General features: G+C 38.2%; 2 protein-coding genes across 6 annotated transcripts in view; both read left to right on the top strand.

Annotated features, from left to right (window-relative positions):
- The first annotated feature begins 32 nt into the window (after positions 1–32).
- On the top strand, positions 33–13,970 carry LOC102229706 (monocyte to macrophage differentiation factor 2-like). The gene is made up of 7 exons (XM_023334654.1): positions 33–467; positions 6,927–7,008; positions 7,286–7,446; positions 7,970–8,044; positions 8,138–8,239; positions 8,823–8,892; positions 8,975–13,970. Exons 1-7 carry the CDS (start codon positions 454–456, stop codon positions 9,176–9,178), a joined length of 708 nt encoding a protein of 235 aa, XP_023190422.1. The 5' UTR covers positions 33–453; the 3' UTR covers positions 9,179–13,970.
- A 1,204-nt stretch (positions 13,971–15,174) lies between these two features.
- radil (Rap associating with DIL domain) overlaps positions 15,175–16,905 on the top strand; it is a 30,593-nt gene continuing 28,862 nt past the window's right edge. For all 5 annotated transcript variants that reach the window (XM_005813894.2, XM_023334637.1, XM_005813895.2 and 2 more), the window contains exon 1: positions 15,175–15,489. The gene's annotated coding sequence lies outside the window, so the exon portion shown is untranslated. The remainder of the gene's footprint in view (positions 15,490–16,905) is intronic.

A 16,905-nucleotide genomic window follows, 5' to 3' on the forward strand; every position in this document is an offset into this window, starting at 1 on the left:
GCATTCAGAATTTCCTCAGCTATGAATCAGAGCCTCTGAAAATGATGTGGCAGCCTTGAGATATATATATTTTTTTAAAACAGACTTCCTCATTGAGTCGTGATGACGATGTGAAGCGGTGATTTGCAGACACATTAGAGGCTCAGCAGCAGCAGCAGAAATACCCCGGACAGAGCGGGTCTCGTGCAGCCGCTTCCCGCCGCCCACACTTCCGGAGCAGACCCTGTTACAGGCATCTGCGGGTCGGGATGCGTCCGTCTGATTTGACGGGAGGACGGTGCCAGTGAAACGCGGCGGCTGGTTGCGTTGCGCTGCGTTAAATCTCGCTTTTGCAATCTCAGCTGAAGAGATTGCATCACATCAGCAGCAGTTTTTCTATCGACCGACACTCAGCGGGGATACAGGCTTTTAATCCTACTGTCTGCCGTCAACTGTTGCTTATTTTCACTGTAAATGAATCTTGTAAGGTAGGTAGGAAGCTTTGCGTATCATTATAACCTACTGGCAGTATGAATTCAATTTTATTTAAACAAATGCTTGAGTATTGCATGTGTACAGCTAATTGTTTCCTGTTGGTGATGATGATGAGGATACTAGGATGAGCGAACAACTCAATATTTGATCTCAGAACCATTCTCTCTGAAACCAGATGTATTTACAGACTTCACTCACCATGTAGTTCTGTGAGAAAGTATTTTCCTCTTTTAGATTAATTAAGGTTTTGGTTTGTTGCCAGACCTGCATGTTTCAGATAATCAGACTAATTTTCATAAAAAAAATACCCAGAGTAAATACAAAACACAGATTTGAAGTTATTTGCTAATATAAGAAAGGGTAAAAGCTGCCCTGTGATGGACTGATGACCTGTCCAGGGTCATTGACCGCTGGAGATAGGCCCCAGTACCCCTCACGACCCCAGTAGGGATAAACGTGTTTGAAAATGGTTGGATGGATGGGATAAAAGCTATCCAAGCCAGCCAGGTAAAAGGACAGGCATTAAAAACTTAAATCAGAAGTAGGCTAAAACATCACAAAAGGCAATACATCATGCCGCTATCTGAAGAAAGCAAAGAACAGATGAGAAACAACGTGTCTGACATCTATTAATCTGGAATGAATTATAAAGCCATTTCTAAGGCGTTTGGACTTGGAGAAAACATGAAAAAGAGGTGAACTTTCTTAGGCCTTGCCAGCCCACTAAACTACTCCAAAGCTGCACCAAACACCATAAATTATGAAAGAATCCAGAACAACATCTAAAGCTCTGCAGGCCTCACATGCCTCTGTCACGGCTGTTTATGATTCAACAATAAGGAGACTTGGTAAAACTAGCATCCAGGGGAGGGCCTTCCCCCACCCCTAAATAAAAGAAAAAAAAAACACATTGTCAAATAATACCTTGAAAACCCCTAAGACTGGGAAAATATAGTGTGGACTAAGGAGACAAATGTATAATGTTTTGGAATGTGTGTGTATGTTACCTCTGGTGTGAAGTAATAAAACACTTTAGGAAAAGAACATCAAGTATAGTGGTAGAAGAGTTTTCGTCTGGGGCTGCATTGCCCTGAAAATCCTGAATAGGAATGTGATCAGTTTGTAATAGTTCCTTTAATCCCATAGAAATAAATATGTTATCTCAATTTGTATGAAAATTAAGTACATCCTCAAAGGTGGAGGAAGTTAACGAGGTCATCTAGCTTGTGCTGCCTCATTGGCTGATTATACTAATCAGCTGAAGGTGAGTCTGTCTGGTTAATTTTCAAACAAGGCAGAGACCTGGGAGGTAACCCTTTAAACTCAAATGCTAAGATCATACTCCAGGACAATAATCCAAAACAAACCAGAAAGTCCACCTCTGACAGGCATGACCTTAACAGGCTGTTGACACCAGGGGTGGATTAACCATTTATTAGGTATAAGGATAATTTAGTTTTTCACATGGGGTCAGGATAGCTTTTATAAAAACAAAATTATTCAAAATTTGCATTTTGTATTTAATAAAAAAAAATGAAGACCAGAAAAAAGCAGCTAAAACAGAAGAAATCTGTAAGAAGGCAGTTGTTGTACTACACAGCACTGTTTCACAATGTTCTGTATTGTATTTATTGTTTGACACAAAATTAAGGCAAACATTAGCTTCAGTGTTGTCAGCACTGCTGGTAACATTTTCTAATAACTGATTCATATTTTCAATCTGTAAATATCCATTCACAAAGCTTTACCGATCAATCTCTTTTTTTTCTCTTTAAAAACCCAGACACAGATGCATCTCAATAAATTACAATACAATCAATTAACAAGATAACTATGTTTCTATCTCTGATGAGTTTCTGCATCCTGAGCAAGCATATGTTGAAAGTGGAAAGAAACAACTCCCCTTCAGCAGAACAAAACTTCCACCAGAACCAGATAGACTAATTGACCATCAGCCTCAGCAGGCAGGAGCCTGAGACAAAACCTGAGAAACAGACACTACAAAACAGAATGATGTAAATTAAACATTAATAAAGATACTGCAAAAGATAATTTTAGATTCTTAAAATTCATCTTTGTGAATCTTTTACTAATTTTCGTTTTGTAAGAGACAGTCAACAAAGGTAGTAATGTATTTGGTCAAATATTTTTATGCATTTTACATCTAGTGAATATTTCTCAGTCTAATAAACATTTGAATCTGGATGTTTTTGATCAGCTTTTCCCTGCTGTTCCTCTCTATCCACTCACTGAGTCTTTATGCCTGGCCCATAGCCTGTAGTCTGCTAATTGTCAGCAAATGTAATAAAGTTACTATAACCCAGCCAGGCCTACTGGGCTGAGAACAGGAACACACAATACAGACTGACAGTAAAGAGAGAGATGCCCTCTGGATAGAGAAATCTCTTTATTTGGGACAGGACGGTGAGTTTCTGGGCTGGGTCAGTTATTATTAATATCTCTGAATGAGTGCCACTCTAAAAACAGCAGCTCGACAAAAGAGAGCCCAATAGAGAGGAAACAAAAAAGATGGGATGATTCACCTCTTTTACATATTTGTAATACCATAGGTAAATTTTTCCATTTCTATCCTGCAGTTGTCTGTCTCCGAGCAGTTTAAGTCTCCATTGTGTGGGAGGAAAGCACTTCCACTTTGCATCTCACTATTGTACAACAGTCCAAACATGTACATACTGTAAATTTAAAGCAGACATGGAACTTTATATTTAGCATATTTTGGGGTGGCAGTGGCTCGGGTGGTGGGGGTTCATCTGGTGGGTTGCCAGGTTTGTTACCCTGTTTCCTCTATCTGGGTCACTTTGCTGTTGTGTCCTTGGACAAGAGACTTCACCCTCTCTTCTTGCTGGTGGTGGTCAGATGACCTGTTGCCAACTGAATGGCAGCCTCACCTCTGTTGGTCTGCTCCAGTGCAGCTGTGGCTACAGTGTAGCTTACAACCATCAGTGTATACGGGTACGGTAAACGGGTGAATGACTGATAGTAACCTAAAGGGCTTTGGAATCCTCAGACTTGATATAGAACTATACAAGTGCAGATCATTTACCATCTAGGAGAGAAGCAACAAGATGGTAAACTGGTATAATGGTACTCAATTCATTAAGTAAAACACATTGAATGGATTAATTACACAAAGATGTTTTCAATACCTTATTTCTGTTGATGATGATGATTTTCTGCATATAGCTAATGAAAAAAATGTACATTTAATATTGAAATATTACACCAAACCAATTTAAAAAATCATTTATAAGAAGGAAGTGGGGCTGCACAGTGGCACAGTTGGTAGCACTGTTGCCTTGCAGCAAAAAGGTCCTGGGTGCGATTCCCAGTGTCACTTTGACCGGCGGAGGCTCTGCGTTTCAAGAAGGAAGTGAGGCAACAAATGTCTTTGAGGTGGATTTATTTGGGAGCTCCAAATCTTCATTACACCAGCACCCTCTCTTAGTGAAACAAAGAAGCTGACATTTATACCTGAGGCAAGTTCCAACACTTACACCAGGTAAAGGGGTGATCCAAAAAGAAAAGACAAACAAACACTACTTACACAAACCTAACAATAAATGATCCAACAAATATTTACATGCATGCAAATTATTAAAATTAAACTAATCTAAAGTCAATCAAAAGTAAATATAACTAAATATAAATCCTCACCAAATGTCACAATATAACTAAACAAAGAACTAATACAAACACATTTGAACTGAAAACAACATAATATCAATAATCAACATGGGATGGAACCCGTGGTCTCCATCACACCCAGCCTGGGTCTTTCTGCATGGAGTTTGCATATTCTTCCTGTGCATGCTGGGTTCTCGCCGGGTTCTCCGGCTTCCTTAATTGGTCTCTCTAAATTCTCCCTAGGTGTGAGTGTGTGTGTGGATGGTTGTGTGTCCTGTCTGTCTCTGTGTTGCCCTGCGACAGACTGTCTACCTGTCCAGTGAGCCCGCCTCTCGCCCGAAACATTCGCTAGAGATAGGCACCAGCACCCCTCCCAACCCCGATAGGGACAAGGATGTTAGAAAGTGGATGGATGGAAAAAGGAAGTGAAGATTTTATGAAAAGTGTGTTTAATACATGCTTAAAGGTTGTTATTTTTCAAAAGCTACCTTTAATTAGACAAACAAGGCTCACTGGAACAAATATTCAAATTTATTGAATATGTTGTGCAATGTATGAATTATTCAGAAGAAATATGGCAGAAGTGAAGAGATATTGTGAAGATGTCCTTTTTGACACATCATGACGCTAAGTAAAAATACCACGGTTTGACACTATCAAGACCAACGCTAAAGAAGCTGGCTGTTCACAGAGTGCAAGCATAGTAAATGAAAGTTGAGTGGAAGGAAAAAGTGTGGTGGCGCATGAGAGCAGAAGGTCCTAGAATTTCTAAATACCTCAGCAGGGTCTCCATACCACCTTGCATAGATGCAATTAGTCATGCAAAAGGGAGTCCTGATTAATTTAGCTAACATTTTTGAATGAACAAAACATTTTTATTTTTAATATTCTAATATTGAGTGCACGTATAGAGTAGGAAAACATTTTGTAATTTCGACTTAAACATTGTAACTATTTATTTTAGTAGATTTTCATTGGTACAGTCATTGTTTGAATCATTTAAAAATGGCCTTGCTGAAGAACAAGTAAGCTGATACTGGTCCTGTCAAGTGGGCTCGCCTACATGGTTACCAGATGAAGGGATGATGCAAATTTTCTTTCTGATTCTATTTTAAATGCTGATATTGGGTGTTTTTTCTTTATTTGAGCAAGCTGCTAAAAAATGCTTTCCTTTACAAAGGGATAGGGTGAAAGTGAATGATTTTCCCTTTTGGCTCTATAAACATTGTTGATGCACCCTGGACTTCTCCAAAGGTTCACCTGTTTTCATCACATTGTTTGTTTGTTTCAGGGTCTCCAAATTACACAGGAAAATTTTAAATGATAATTTGGTTAAAGGAAAACAAAGCGAGCCTCAGGACAGAAAGCTCAAACTAGCTGCTGTGTCCAAAATGTCTTAAAATAGATATCACAAACATGGGAGATTGGCAGAAGAGATGCTCCTTCCCCGAAATATACTAAATACGGATAATGTTTTGTGTTCTTTTTAAAGAAAACTGATGTGAGACCTTTAACTCTAGACTCTTTCTTTGACTGAAGTTTTTCCAGTGCCCATATGAGACAAACGCTCTAAAGCCGAGGATGTTCTTCTTTTGACAGCAGCTTGTGTTTTGGTTCCCACCGCTCTTATAGGTGGGTGTTTGTGTGAGAAAATGACAAATCTAGGTCTCTTACGAAATCTGCTTCTGGAAGATGCAACATAAGAGCATGGGCGTGTGTGTGTGTGTGTGTGTGCTTGTGTATATGTGTGATTTTGATTTATGTGCATTAGGTTATGCATGTTATTTAATCACAGGAAGAAAGTCAAGACACGACAAAAACTGGCGAGGGAGAAGAAATAAACGAGGAGTTCTCTGTTGTTAAAGAAAGAGACAATCCCTGTTCTGCAGTTACCATGACAACAGTGACATCACTGAGGGTTACCTCCTTTTCTTCTTTGCAGTTGTGCTCAGAGACACCAATCAGTGTTAATGTGTGTGTCTGCAGTGGACGTGTGGACATGCGGAAGCTTCTCCGTGTGAACTATTTATAAAAGGAATCATAGGGTCAAACGTCTGGTCCAGACGGGACCGTGGATACCCACTGTTGCCATGCAACTGCAGCCATGACAACAAGTTGAAGCATGATGTAGCGTTGCTAAGCAATAGGAAAGAGTGGAGGTGGGGACTTATGGACAGCTATGAGATACATGCAGCATTTTACAGGTTCAGCATTCATGAGAAGCAGGTCAACCTTCAGCTCACACATATTAAACATAAATTAGTTTATGTTCATAATTACTGACAGTTTCTCATCTAAAATCAGAGCTTCTGCAGTGGAAGCCAGATATTTTCATGGTCTAAATCAATCATTAACTTGTAGAGGGATACCCAAAGCATCTAGCCCAAGTAATACAGGCCATTCTTCCAGATACTAATGTAAACTTGATTTTAAGATCTTCCCTCATCATTTTGGTATTTAGCAAAAAGAAATAATTTTGCTAAGTTAATAAATCTGATTGTAAGTCTCATCTATTTGTGCCTGTCTTTGGGTAGCCTTTCATTTTATTTGATGTTTCTTTAATTGCATTTAATTTCTATTATTACTTTTATTTTGACTTGTTTACTGTGTGTTCTATTAGTTTTTGGACATCATGAATCTTGTGATTCATGATATCCATAAATCCAAAGATTCTTGCTTACTTGTTTTTATTTTTTACTTTTTTATTTTTATAGAAGCAAATGTCTTAGATTTTAGCTTAAACAAGAAATACAATGTTTTATTCTAATAAAATGTATTTAAATTTGTTGATATGTGATCATTTACAGGTTTATGAACAACCGTGTTCCTCCTAACAAGCGATATCAGCCCACAGACTATGAGCATGCTGCCAACTGTGCCACGCATGCGGTCAGTATGCACACACGCCCACACACACACACACACACACACACACACACACACACACACACACACACACACACACACACACACACACACACACACACACACACACACACAACATATAAACTGATCTGTAAGATCTTAAAGATAAAGCAGGACACTCATACTGTAATTAGTTTTAAAAGTTGTGCCATTATTGCATGTACAATTGTGCTTTCATCCTGATAGTTTATGTATTACCCTCTGTAATCTAATGTGTTATTTATGTTCTAAATTGGTTTAGATGTGGATAATCCCCAGCCTGCTGGGCAGCTCACTGTTGCACTACGAGTCAGAGGACCAATGGGAGCGGCTGTCAGCCTGGGTATATGGGGCGGGGCTCAGTTCACTCTTCATCATCTCCACTCTGTTCCACACTGTGGCCTGGAAGAAAAGCCACCTTCGGTACCAAGACACATTTACACAGCACTGGCGAAATATCACACCAACTTTTATACAGTAGCTTTTTGTTTAAAAAAATTTAAAAACTATGCATGATTTTCAATGGACTTCACAATTATATATGCATTACTTTGTGTTGGTCTGTCACTACACATCCTGATGAGGATGTGGTAATAACTGAAGAAGGTGTCAATGTTTTTTAAACAAACAAATATTCTTTTATAAAGTTTCTATCTATCTATCTATCTATCTATCTATCTATCTATCTATCTATCTATCTATCTATCTATCTATCTATCTATCTATCTATCTATCTATCTATCTATCTATCTATCTATCTATCTATCTATCTATCTATCTATCTATCTATCTATCTATCTATCTATCTATCTATCTATCTATCTATCTATCTATCTATCTATCTATCTATAAGACAATGTTGAATACTTTTACAAGACACATATTAAAGTGATATTATGCCTGAGATTGCATAAAAAATATAAATACAAAACATTCTGTTTTTCAGTTCTATGGAGCAGTGTTTCCACATGTGTGACAGGATGGTGATCTACTTCTTCATCGCAGCCTCTTATGCTCCATGGTAAACATACTGGCTTGCTGTTTATGTGTGAGAGAATGTAAATATGATAACATAGGAACCCAGTTTGCAGCTGTTGGTGCTTCTCTCCTATAGGCTAAACCTTCGGGAGCTGGGTCCGTGGGCATGTCACATGCGCTGGCTGGTTTGGGTCATGGCGTCTTTTGGAACCACCTATGTCTTCTTCTATCATGAGAGGTCTGTTCCCACACTGACACCTTTACTTAATTCAGACTGGCTTTCTGTCCACACAACTGACCGGTCATGCTTTAAATGTGGACAATATTACCACAGCTAGTAATAATAATTAATGCTGCATCAGTTCTTTCATTATATAAACGTAGACATTGCAAATTTAAGTCACTTATGGGACAGTTGGAACATGTGAGCTACTGGGCCTGCCTGTTTTGGTCACATGTCCAAAACAGGCAGGCTAGAGGTGTGAATTACAAAAAAAACACACAAAAAAACACTTAAGATGACAAGCAAGTCAGAGCTGAAGAGTAAATGTTAGAAAGATTACATTTAATTGAACATCTTTAAGAAGAAGACCAGTTGGCTTCTATGTGTGCACTTTAGATTACCATGTTCTGGATGATTTATAATCTATACCAGTGTATTGATTAATTGATTAATCCTAACCCATAGGAAGTCCTGACACAATTTTTGATAAGCAATTGCTTAAACCATTACAAAACTACTGCTTTTTTGTTTCAAACTTCACATAATCATTCAATAAGTAAGAATAAAAATCTGTTTTTATATTTGTTTTCTCTTTCAGGTATAAACTCATGGAGTTGATCTGCTATACAGTGATGGGAGTTTTTCCTGCTCTGGTTATTTTCTCAATGGTGAGTTCACTCATGTAATGTATGCATCGCGTTGTGCTGTATTTCCAGTATCAACACCTTAATCCCTCATGCTTCCCGCTAGCCGGAGCAGTCCGGGTTGTGTGAGCTGCTGGTCGGTGGAGCCTGCTACTGTCTTGGTATAGTCTTCTTCAAAAGTGATGGCATCGTCCCATTCGCCCATGCCATCTGGCATCTTTTTGTAGCTGTGGGAGCAGCCATACATTACTACGCCATCTGGAAGTACCTCTACGCCCAGACTCCAAGGCAGGTCCAGACCTCCAGATGACATCAGTGATGACTTCACAGGAATGGACTCCTGTGATTAAGCTGCTCTGGAGAGCTGTGTCCAAGTTCAAGGCTTGCTTAAAATAAGGGTGAACTTGATTGCAAAACTACCAGTACATTTGGGCCTTTCTGATAAACTCACAAAGTCAAAGCTCATATATTATCAAGAAATCACCTTCAATTGTAGGCAGTCTTGCTTTGACTGTTTGTGGGTGCACAAGCAGCACAAAGGAGCAAATCACAGGCAGCGGCAGACAGCAAGCCTCCCACTCTGGTGCCATCTTGTTTCATCTGACAGGACGACTTTCTACTGCTGCAACAAAAGCAGTCCTATCAGGCAGCTAGAAAATACAAACAAATGTGCTTTGCACATTAAAATCTGCATTTGCTAGACTCTTTATGGAATAAAGTTCCCAGCTAGAGAGAAGTACATACACCTCCAAACTACACATATTACTGGAAAATCTATATGCTTCAGAACCTCAGTCTGACCTGCTCACAGTCACCAATAGAAAATGTTTTATACTTTTGAGCACCAATGTCGCCACCAAGAAATATAGAGTGCAGAATATCACACCTGACAATACGCTGTATTCTCAGCAATTAACCCAATGGGGAATACTTATATTCTTTCATGCTGTTGATTGGTTAAGAAAACAGCAGAGAAAGACTCATTGCTAAAAGGTAATAGGGCAGTAGGATCATAATAACCTTAAAAGTAGGATTAAAACATTCCAGTAAAGTTCAAATGATGTTGGAGATGACACAACTCAGCCCAATTTTGCTGACGACCCTGCTACAAAATCAGAGGTGAAGCCTTGGGTAAAAACACAAATTGGTCACTGGATTTGGTTTCCAGCTGCTTGGAATGCCTTATGCTCTTCTGAAGGATTCCTTCATTTGAGATTTATCCCTGCTGTCTCCCAAGGATACAATGTTGAGACAATGTTAATTAAAAGTTGGGTAAACCTTACAACAATGTCACAGCCTGGAATAATGATAAAAGATGTCAGATACCACTAACCTGCATTAGTTTATACAACAAATGAGGTCTTTCATGAAAAAAAAGCAATAGCAGAGATACCGTGTTGTGATTAATCTGAGGCAGCTTTGTAAACTTGGACACAGCTAGAATCCAGACTTTGGTTCATTTTAAGGTTATTTATCACTGTATTTTCCAGTAATTTGATTTTATTCCAGTGATCAGGGGTTAGTTACTAGTATTGGAGGTTTTTCTCTCTGTGATGCGCGTCCAGATTCAGTGTTCAGAGGCTGAATTCACGACATTGTCTTAATGTCAAGAGGAAGACAATGTTTACAATTAGCTGCCTTGACTATCATCGTAGATTTAGCAATTATTGTAATCATAATTTACACCTGATAAACATGAGTAGTTCTTACTTCCAATCTTTTTTTAGTGACTTACTGTAATTATCAAAATAAGCATGAATAGACAAATTTATTAATGTATATAAAGCATACATTTGTGGTTGCAGCCTTACAGACCTGTATACATCCACAATTACTTGGTACCTAATTATGTAGTATATTTACTGAATACTGATAGTTTTGTGTTGTTGGTTAGATTTTGCAGAGACGAATGTCATCAGTATCATTTATACAGAGATTATATTTTCCTGTGATGTGATTGTAGTGTTGAAAATACGTGAAAACTAGTGACATACTTTGTCTGAAACCACAATGAATCAGCACTGCCAGAAGGCTGAATTACTGCCGTAACTGCTAGCACATGCTACCATGATTAAACAATACGTCTTATCTGAAAGGAAACTGAAGCTATAGTACTCTTGAACAATCTGCCCCAATATTAAGGCATCTCAGGAGTGTGTGCGTGTGTGTATTACTTACCAGGTGCAGTTGTTTGTATCTTTTACTATCTTACACCCATTAATACAAAACCCATGGTTGTCAGTGTTTACATATAAATAGCTTGAATACATAAGTAACTATATTTGCCAAGAGTCTTTAACTCTGCTTGCCAAACAAGCTTATACACTTTGATGAATGTGGCAGGAGGACGTAAAGAAATCTAACATTTAAAGGTATTAAAAAAAGCAACTGATGTGGGTCATGTTTCAACAGTTGCTTGTCACTCAGGATTTTACAGCCAATTTAAAGGACCACCAACCTGCGTCAATTGTTTGTATTCTGTCTGGTTGTCACCACAGCTCCACTTGCTTACTCCCAAATGTTTTCTACAAGTTTTACATGATGGTTACTGTTCAGACAATAACTGAGGTATGATATAAAGGAGCCAGGAAGCTTGGTATCAAACAGCTAAAATCAAGTTTCAACACAATGTTACCTCTGGAAAAAATGTGTAAAAAGCCTTAAAATAAATTAATGTTTCGTCTTAGTAGCATAATCTCACATCATTATATTCAGAAAAATCTAAATTTGAATGTGATCAAACACATTCAGCGAGGAATAAGTAAGGTTAGAATGTATACTTACTTTATTAAGCAAAGAGTGTTAAAATTTGAAGTAGACGTCCATGACTTCCTTTTCTCTGTGGTATAAATGTGATACAAATTTCTCTTCGGAAGATGATGCAAAAGCAGGGTAACATGTCATTCTGCTAAGTTATGTGATTCTTGCTCATATCTACAGTCTGGGCAGTAATAAAAAAGAATAACGTTAATATCCTGGATTACAATCCTGGATGAAGATCTAGGTTTACCTTAAACTGCAGTCACATTGTTCCCTATGGTGGTGTATTAGAAATGCATGGTATGAAAGTCTTAATGTGAAAAAATGAAGGAGCTTTTTATGAAACATCAAGTCCTGGCTGTCACGTATTTGAAGTTTGGGTGTTGCATTTGATGCACTGCTGTTATAAGTAGTGCATGTGCATTAGGGATGATTAATGGTGGGGAATACAGTTGGTTCTGCTGCATTGTGATGTCATATGTTGCAATTTCTCAAATGTATAGATCAGCTAAACGAGACAAAATTTAATTTTCAATAATCTATGAGTAGTCAAATAATTATTGGCCAAATTAATCAGAAAGTATATGAAGATGTCAATTACATTGTGTTTCAAATAGGGTGCACTGATAAATTGTCTTCAATTTCCTTAATTTTGGGAAATGATCGACTAAAACCTAAGTGAAAAACTGGTCATATCCATTAATCTTATCTACCTTGGCAAAAGTGGAAATAATCACCTGCTGTAAGAGAGGAAGGACTGAAAGGTCTGATCAACAGTTCAGATCTGCATGTGTGCTGTTAACAATAGTCACTCCTTGTTGCCAGCATAGGTACTTTCTTGCTATATTTAATGGCTTTTCAGACAGATTTTTTCTCCCAATAAGAAATTGGTATTGGACAAAGTTGGATTTGGCAAGTCAGGCTTTTTTAAATATCGGTAATCATGATTGGCCAGAAAAATGTGATCGGTTCACCCCTCAGATACAGGATGCATGGTGTTTGGGAGCTGTGGTGCTCATGTGAAGCGACACGTCCACATGTATCTGTGGTAGCCTGGTAATCTCATTGTGCGCACTCCAGTGTCAAATGCAACATGTTGCCTGAGCATTCGTTTTCCATGGCATTACATTTTTCTATTCTACTGAGACAGAAAGTAGAAAAGTGTGTATTGGGTTATTAGAACCACACTCAGTGAATAGGTAAAAAATCTCCACATGATTTTTCAGTGTGAGGTTATGCTACTGCTTACTTATTTTTTAATCTCATTAATGTATCTTTACCAGGGATGCCAATATATGTGGAAGACTCTGTGAATCAAAATATGGTTCTTGAAAATGTTTTAGTTTGTACAAGGATACACTGTGATCAACCCTGCTGACATCCATTAGTCACATTATTTTTTAATTTTAAAGTATGGATATTACCATTGCTTTTACAGACGGTCATAAAGAATCTCAAATTGTGTACCGTATGATGCATAACCTGTTTATAGCAAAGTAAATCATTCTGACAACATTAAGTAATGCATGAAGCCAAGCCAAATACTAAATAAATCTTACCCTACAAGTTTAATTAAAGCGGATCTCTGTGTTCAAACAGTTACCTCCCTTTTTGATAAAAAAAAATGCAATTTACAAGAAAATAATGTGAATTGAATTATTTGAAAGAAGATTGAGCAACTTCTAACTGTAAATCTCAAACAATAGTTTTTTCCTTTTTTGAGCTGTAGATATTTCAGAAAGATGAACCGATCTAAAATTAACAACAAATTTTCATGATTACAAATGTATCACCACAGATGAGTGGGACATTAATGTTTATTGTAGATCTGAATATGTCTAAATGAAGCAAAGATACTTAACTGATGCTAATTTGAGCCATATTCATGAATACCAAACAGCTTGTATTTGTATTCTGTTTATTCAAGATACATCGAACAACTGAGTGTTGTATTGTACTTTATCATATCCAGTATTAACACTACTTCCATAAGCGGTTTAATTATTTTATTTTTGTGTTTTTATCCTGCTTACAGTATTTGTCTCTTTTAGAGATGTAGTGGACATATGACTTTGTATAAATTCCGAAATCTTTACAAACGGCATATCTATTAGTATTATTTATAGACTCTTTGTGATTATGAAGCTGCTTAGTGTTTTTAGTCCTGCTGCTGATCTCTTCCTGTTCCAGGAAAGCTAAAGTATTTTCCCACATTCATGGTTCTATAGTTTTCAGTTTGGTTATTGTATCTGGTGCTTTTCTGTGCTGTGATAAGCCGATTTGATGCTAACAATGCTTTTATCTTTTCTATCTCTGTTATAATAAAAATGCTTTTTCATGCACTCCATTGTTGAACTCTTCCTTTACATGCTTTAAAACATTTTTTCTCCTTTGCTGCACTTTGATGTGAAACCTTTGTTTGTCTCTTTCTTTGTGTGTATTTTTTAAACTTGTACTGTATTTAAAGCCGCAGGACTTTGGAGACAGGCTATGCCTTTTACCAGCTTTGCACATTTACATACTGAAAAGATTTGCCTGTTCTTCTTTGTCAAATAGCTCAGGTAGATTGTTTGGAGAGCATCCGTAAACATACATTTTCAATGCTTTAGTGTTGATCTTCAATGTCAACCATGGTTTTCTGTCCTGGATTTTGGACAGTCGGTTTTTGGACAGTCATGGCTTGGCAGGTTTATAGATGTGCCATATCCTTTCCGTTTTCAGTTGTCTGCAACATATTCCAAGATAGGATACTGTCTTACAATTCAAAACAGCTTTGAACTTTTCCACAACTTTACTCCTGAATCGTCTTGTGTGTGTTTTGATCTCCACAAACCTGTTTGGTCAGTAATATTCACCAACATATCTCAGATGCCTTCACAGGTTAGCTGAATTTATATTGACATGAAATCACACAACGATGGATTGTGTTTAGAGTCCAAGAGGTCAAGCCAAGAGGTGTCTGTTTGGGATTAAAACCTGGAGTTCTAGTCATTTCAGACTAAAACTTCTGTAGTCTGAAATTGTATCAAAATTAACTTCAAAGTAAAGGAAGTCTTTAATATCCATAAATAAATACAATTTGAGACATGTGCATCAAAGGGCCATTAGCCAAATATAGAGCAACAGCAATGCCACCGAAATCTGTCGATCATAAACAAAGAATTTGATTTTATTTGTGTCTCAGATAATTAATGATTAGCTCGAGTAAAGCACTTACTCTCTCTTTCACCGAAGATGGCTCTAGACAGAAATTGAAGATTTAACACTTAGGCAAAGTTTAAGATCACTGTAAATTGGTAGGCTATGACTTAGATTACTTTTAACATTATCTGTTCTTTCCGAATACTAAACAGTCTCTCCAGTAAACCTACTCGATAATAATTTTCATTAATTTCTACCCTGTTGAGGGGTTTTCAACCTGCTTGTTGCACTGAAGACGGAGATAGTAATGAAGTGTCCGCCAGAGGGAGCCCTTTTCGTCGCTTTAAACCGAAGCAGGTGTATTTTGGTGACGAGCAGAGCTCGGTTCTTTCCGTCTCGTTTCGGCCGCGAGGCGTTGTGGATGTAGGAATGCGGTTACCATAGGGCTGTGGGCATTGCTGGGCACTCGGCGCGGCGGAGATGTACGGAAGGGAACGGGGACCCACCGCGTCTGTCTGTTGTCCAACTTAGCGGGGCCGTCTCGGGAATGTGGAAGGGAACTCGAGACGGAGAGGCGACGGTGGGAACGGGGCAGCAGCGTCTGTATATCCCCCATCCATTTTTTCTGGGGATTTTCTGTCTTTGTGGGGGGGAGAGAGGGATTGCGAGAGAAGCCAAGGATTCCCCGGCAGCACCATGGAGCCACGCACTGCAGACAACGTGAGTACTTTGAGGCAACAGACACACAGAGCTCCCAGGGGAGTGCGCTGCTGAAGCACTCAACTTTATCACCAGCTAACCTAATTAATTTAAAAAGATAAATCATTCATATGCGTTTCTATTTGTGGGGTGGTATTTATACTAATTACATAATAATTGTATAAAATGAGCCGGAGTACAGTCATTAAGCACACCTGCTGACGGTCAGAGGCCGCGCCTGCCGACTCCTCAGTGGATTAATTTCCGAGGATTTTCTCCTGCCTTTTGTTGCTAAGGCGGTTGCTACTGACGACCAGCGACTCCGAAGTGGTAAACAGACGGACTAACACTGAATATCGGGGCAGACACAAGTCGAGCTCCACAGTTTTGTCTCTCCCTGATAGTGGTGGGTGTGTGCACGGTTAAATCCTGACCTTCTGGTGGTGAATACAAGGGCAGGCAGCAGGTCAATAGCCTGTGAGACATTGTTACCAAGTGGGTCTCAAATATGTCATTGTAAAACATAGAGCCTACTCACTAGTTTTTCTTATTGTGTGTAGACGAAGGAGGGGTTTCCTGGGATTGATTTAACCGCAGCCAAGTGGCCAGATTATTGTGGATTAGGCGGCATTTAAAATAGTCACGTTATCCCAGCACTTCTTAAGTCTGATACATCATCTATTTAGGCTGACCTACTAATACTGGGGGGGAAAAAAAGAATTTCATGCAGTTCAAGTGTTTGCAGGAGGTGAAACATTATGGTGCAAATAGATCGTGTGGCAACTTGATAAATAAAGAGCTGCAAAAAAGATGTCCTATATATTTTTGTCCGTTCTCCAACACAGCTGAATTACCTCCTCAGCATGTTATAAAGTTCTACAAGGATCTTGTTATATATCAGTGATTAGATTTCAGGTGTGCTAAATCAGGAGGACATCTAAAACGTGTAATTGTAGAAGACACTATTGCCCCTAAACCTAATAATTGTTGTATCACCCTTAATGACAAGAACAGCCATTATGCTATTATTAATTACACATAGAGATTCTTTAACATGGCTCTGGATTAATTTTTTCTTGCAATTCTTTTCAGAATTGTTTTTATTTTAGACACAATTAAGAGACTTTCTAAGCATCAGCACTGCATCTCAATTTAATTTAAGTCCTGACTTGGACTAGATTTTAAAAAAATAGAGCAGCCCCCTTTAACAGACAAAATGTTTTTTATGATGTACATGTTTTGAATATTGTGTGATTTAAATATATGCCAAAACTGAAGTTAATTTATGTTCTAAACATTATGTTAAGTTAAAATTAATGAGTAAAGTAAGCTAATATGGACTTGTTTACAATATCTTTGTTTCTTTATCAGTCATTTCTCTAATCCCCTCAACACTGCAATGGTCTAATAAAGGCCTTTCTGTCAAACTAGAACAGA

The sequence above is a fragment of the Xiphophorus maculatus genome, chromosome 5 (assembly GCF_002775205.1).
Source record: "Xiphophorus maculatus strain JP 163 A chromosome 5, X_maculatus-5.0-male, whole genome shotgun sequence".
Taxonomy (NCBI): domain Eukaryota; kingdom Metazoa; phylum Chordata; class Actinopteri; order Cyprinodontiformes; family Poeciliidae; genus Xiphophorus; species Xiphophorus maculatus.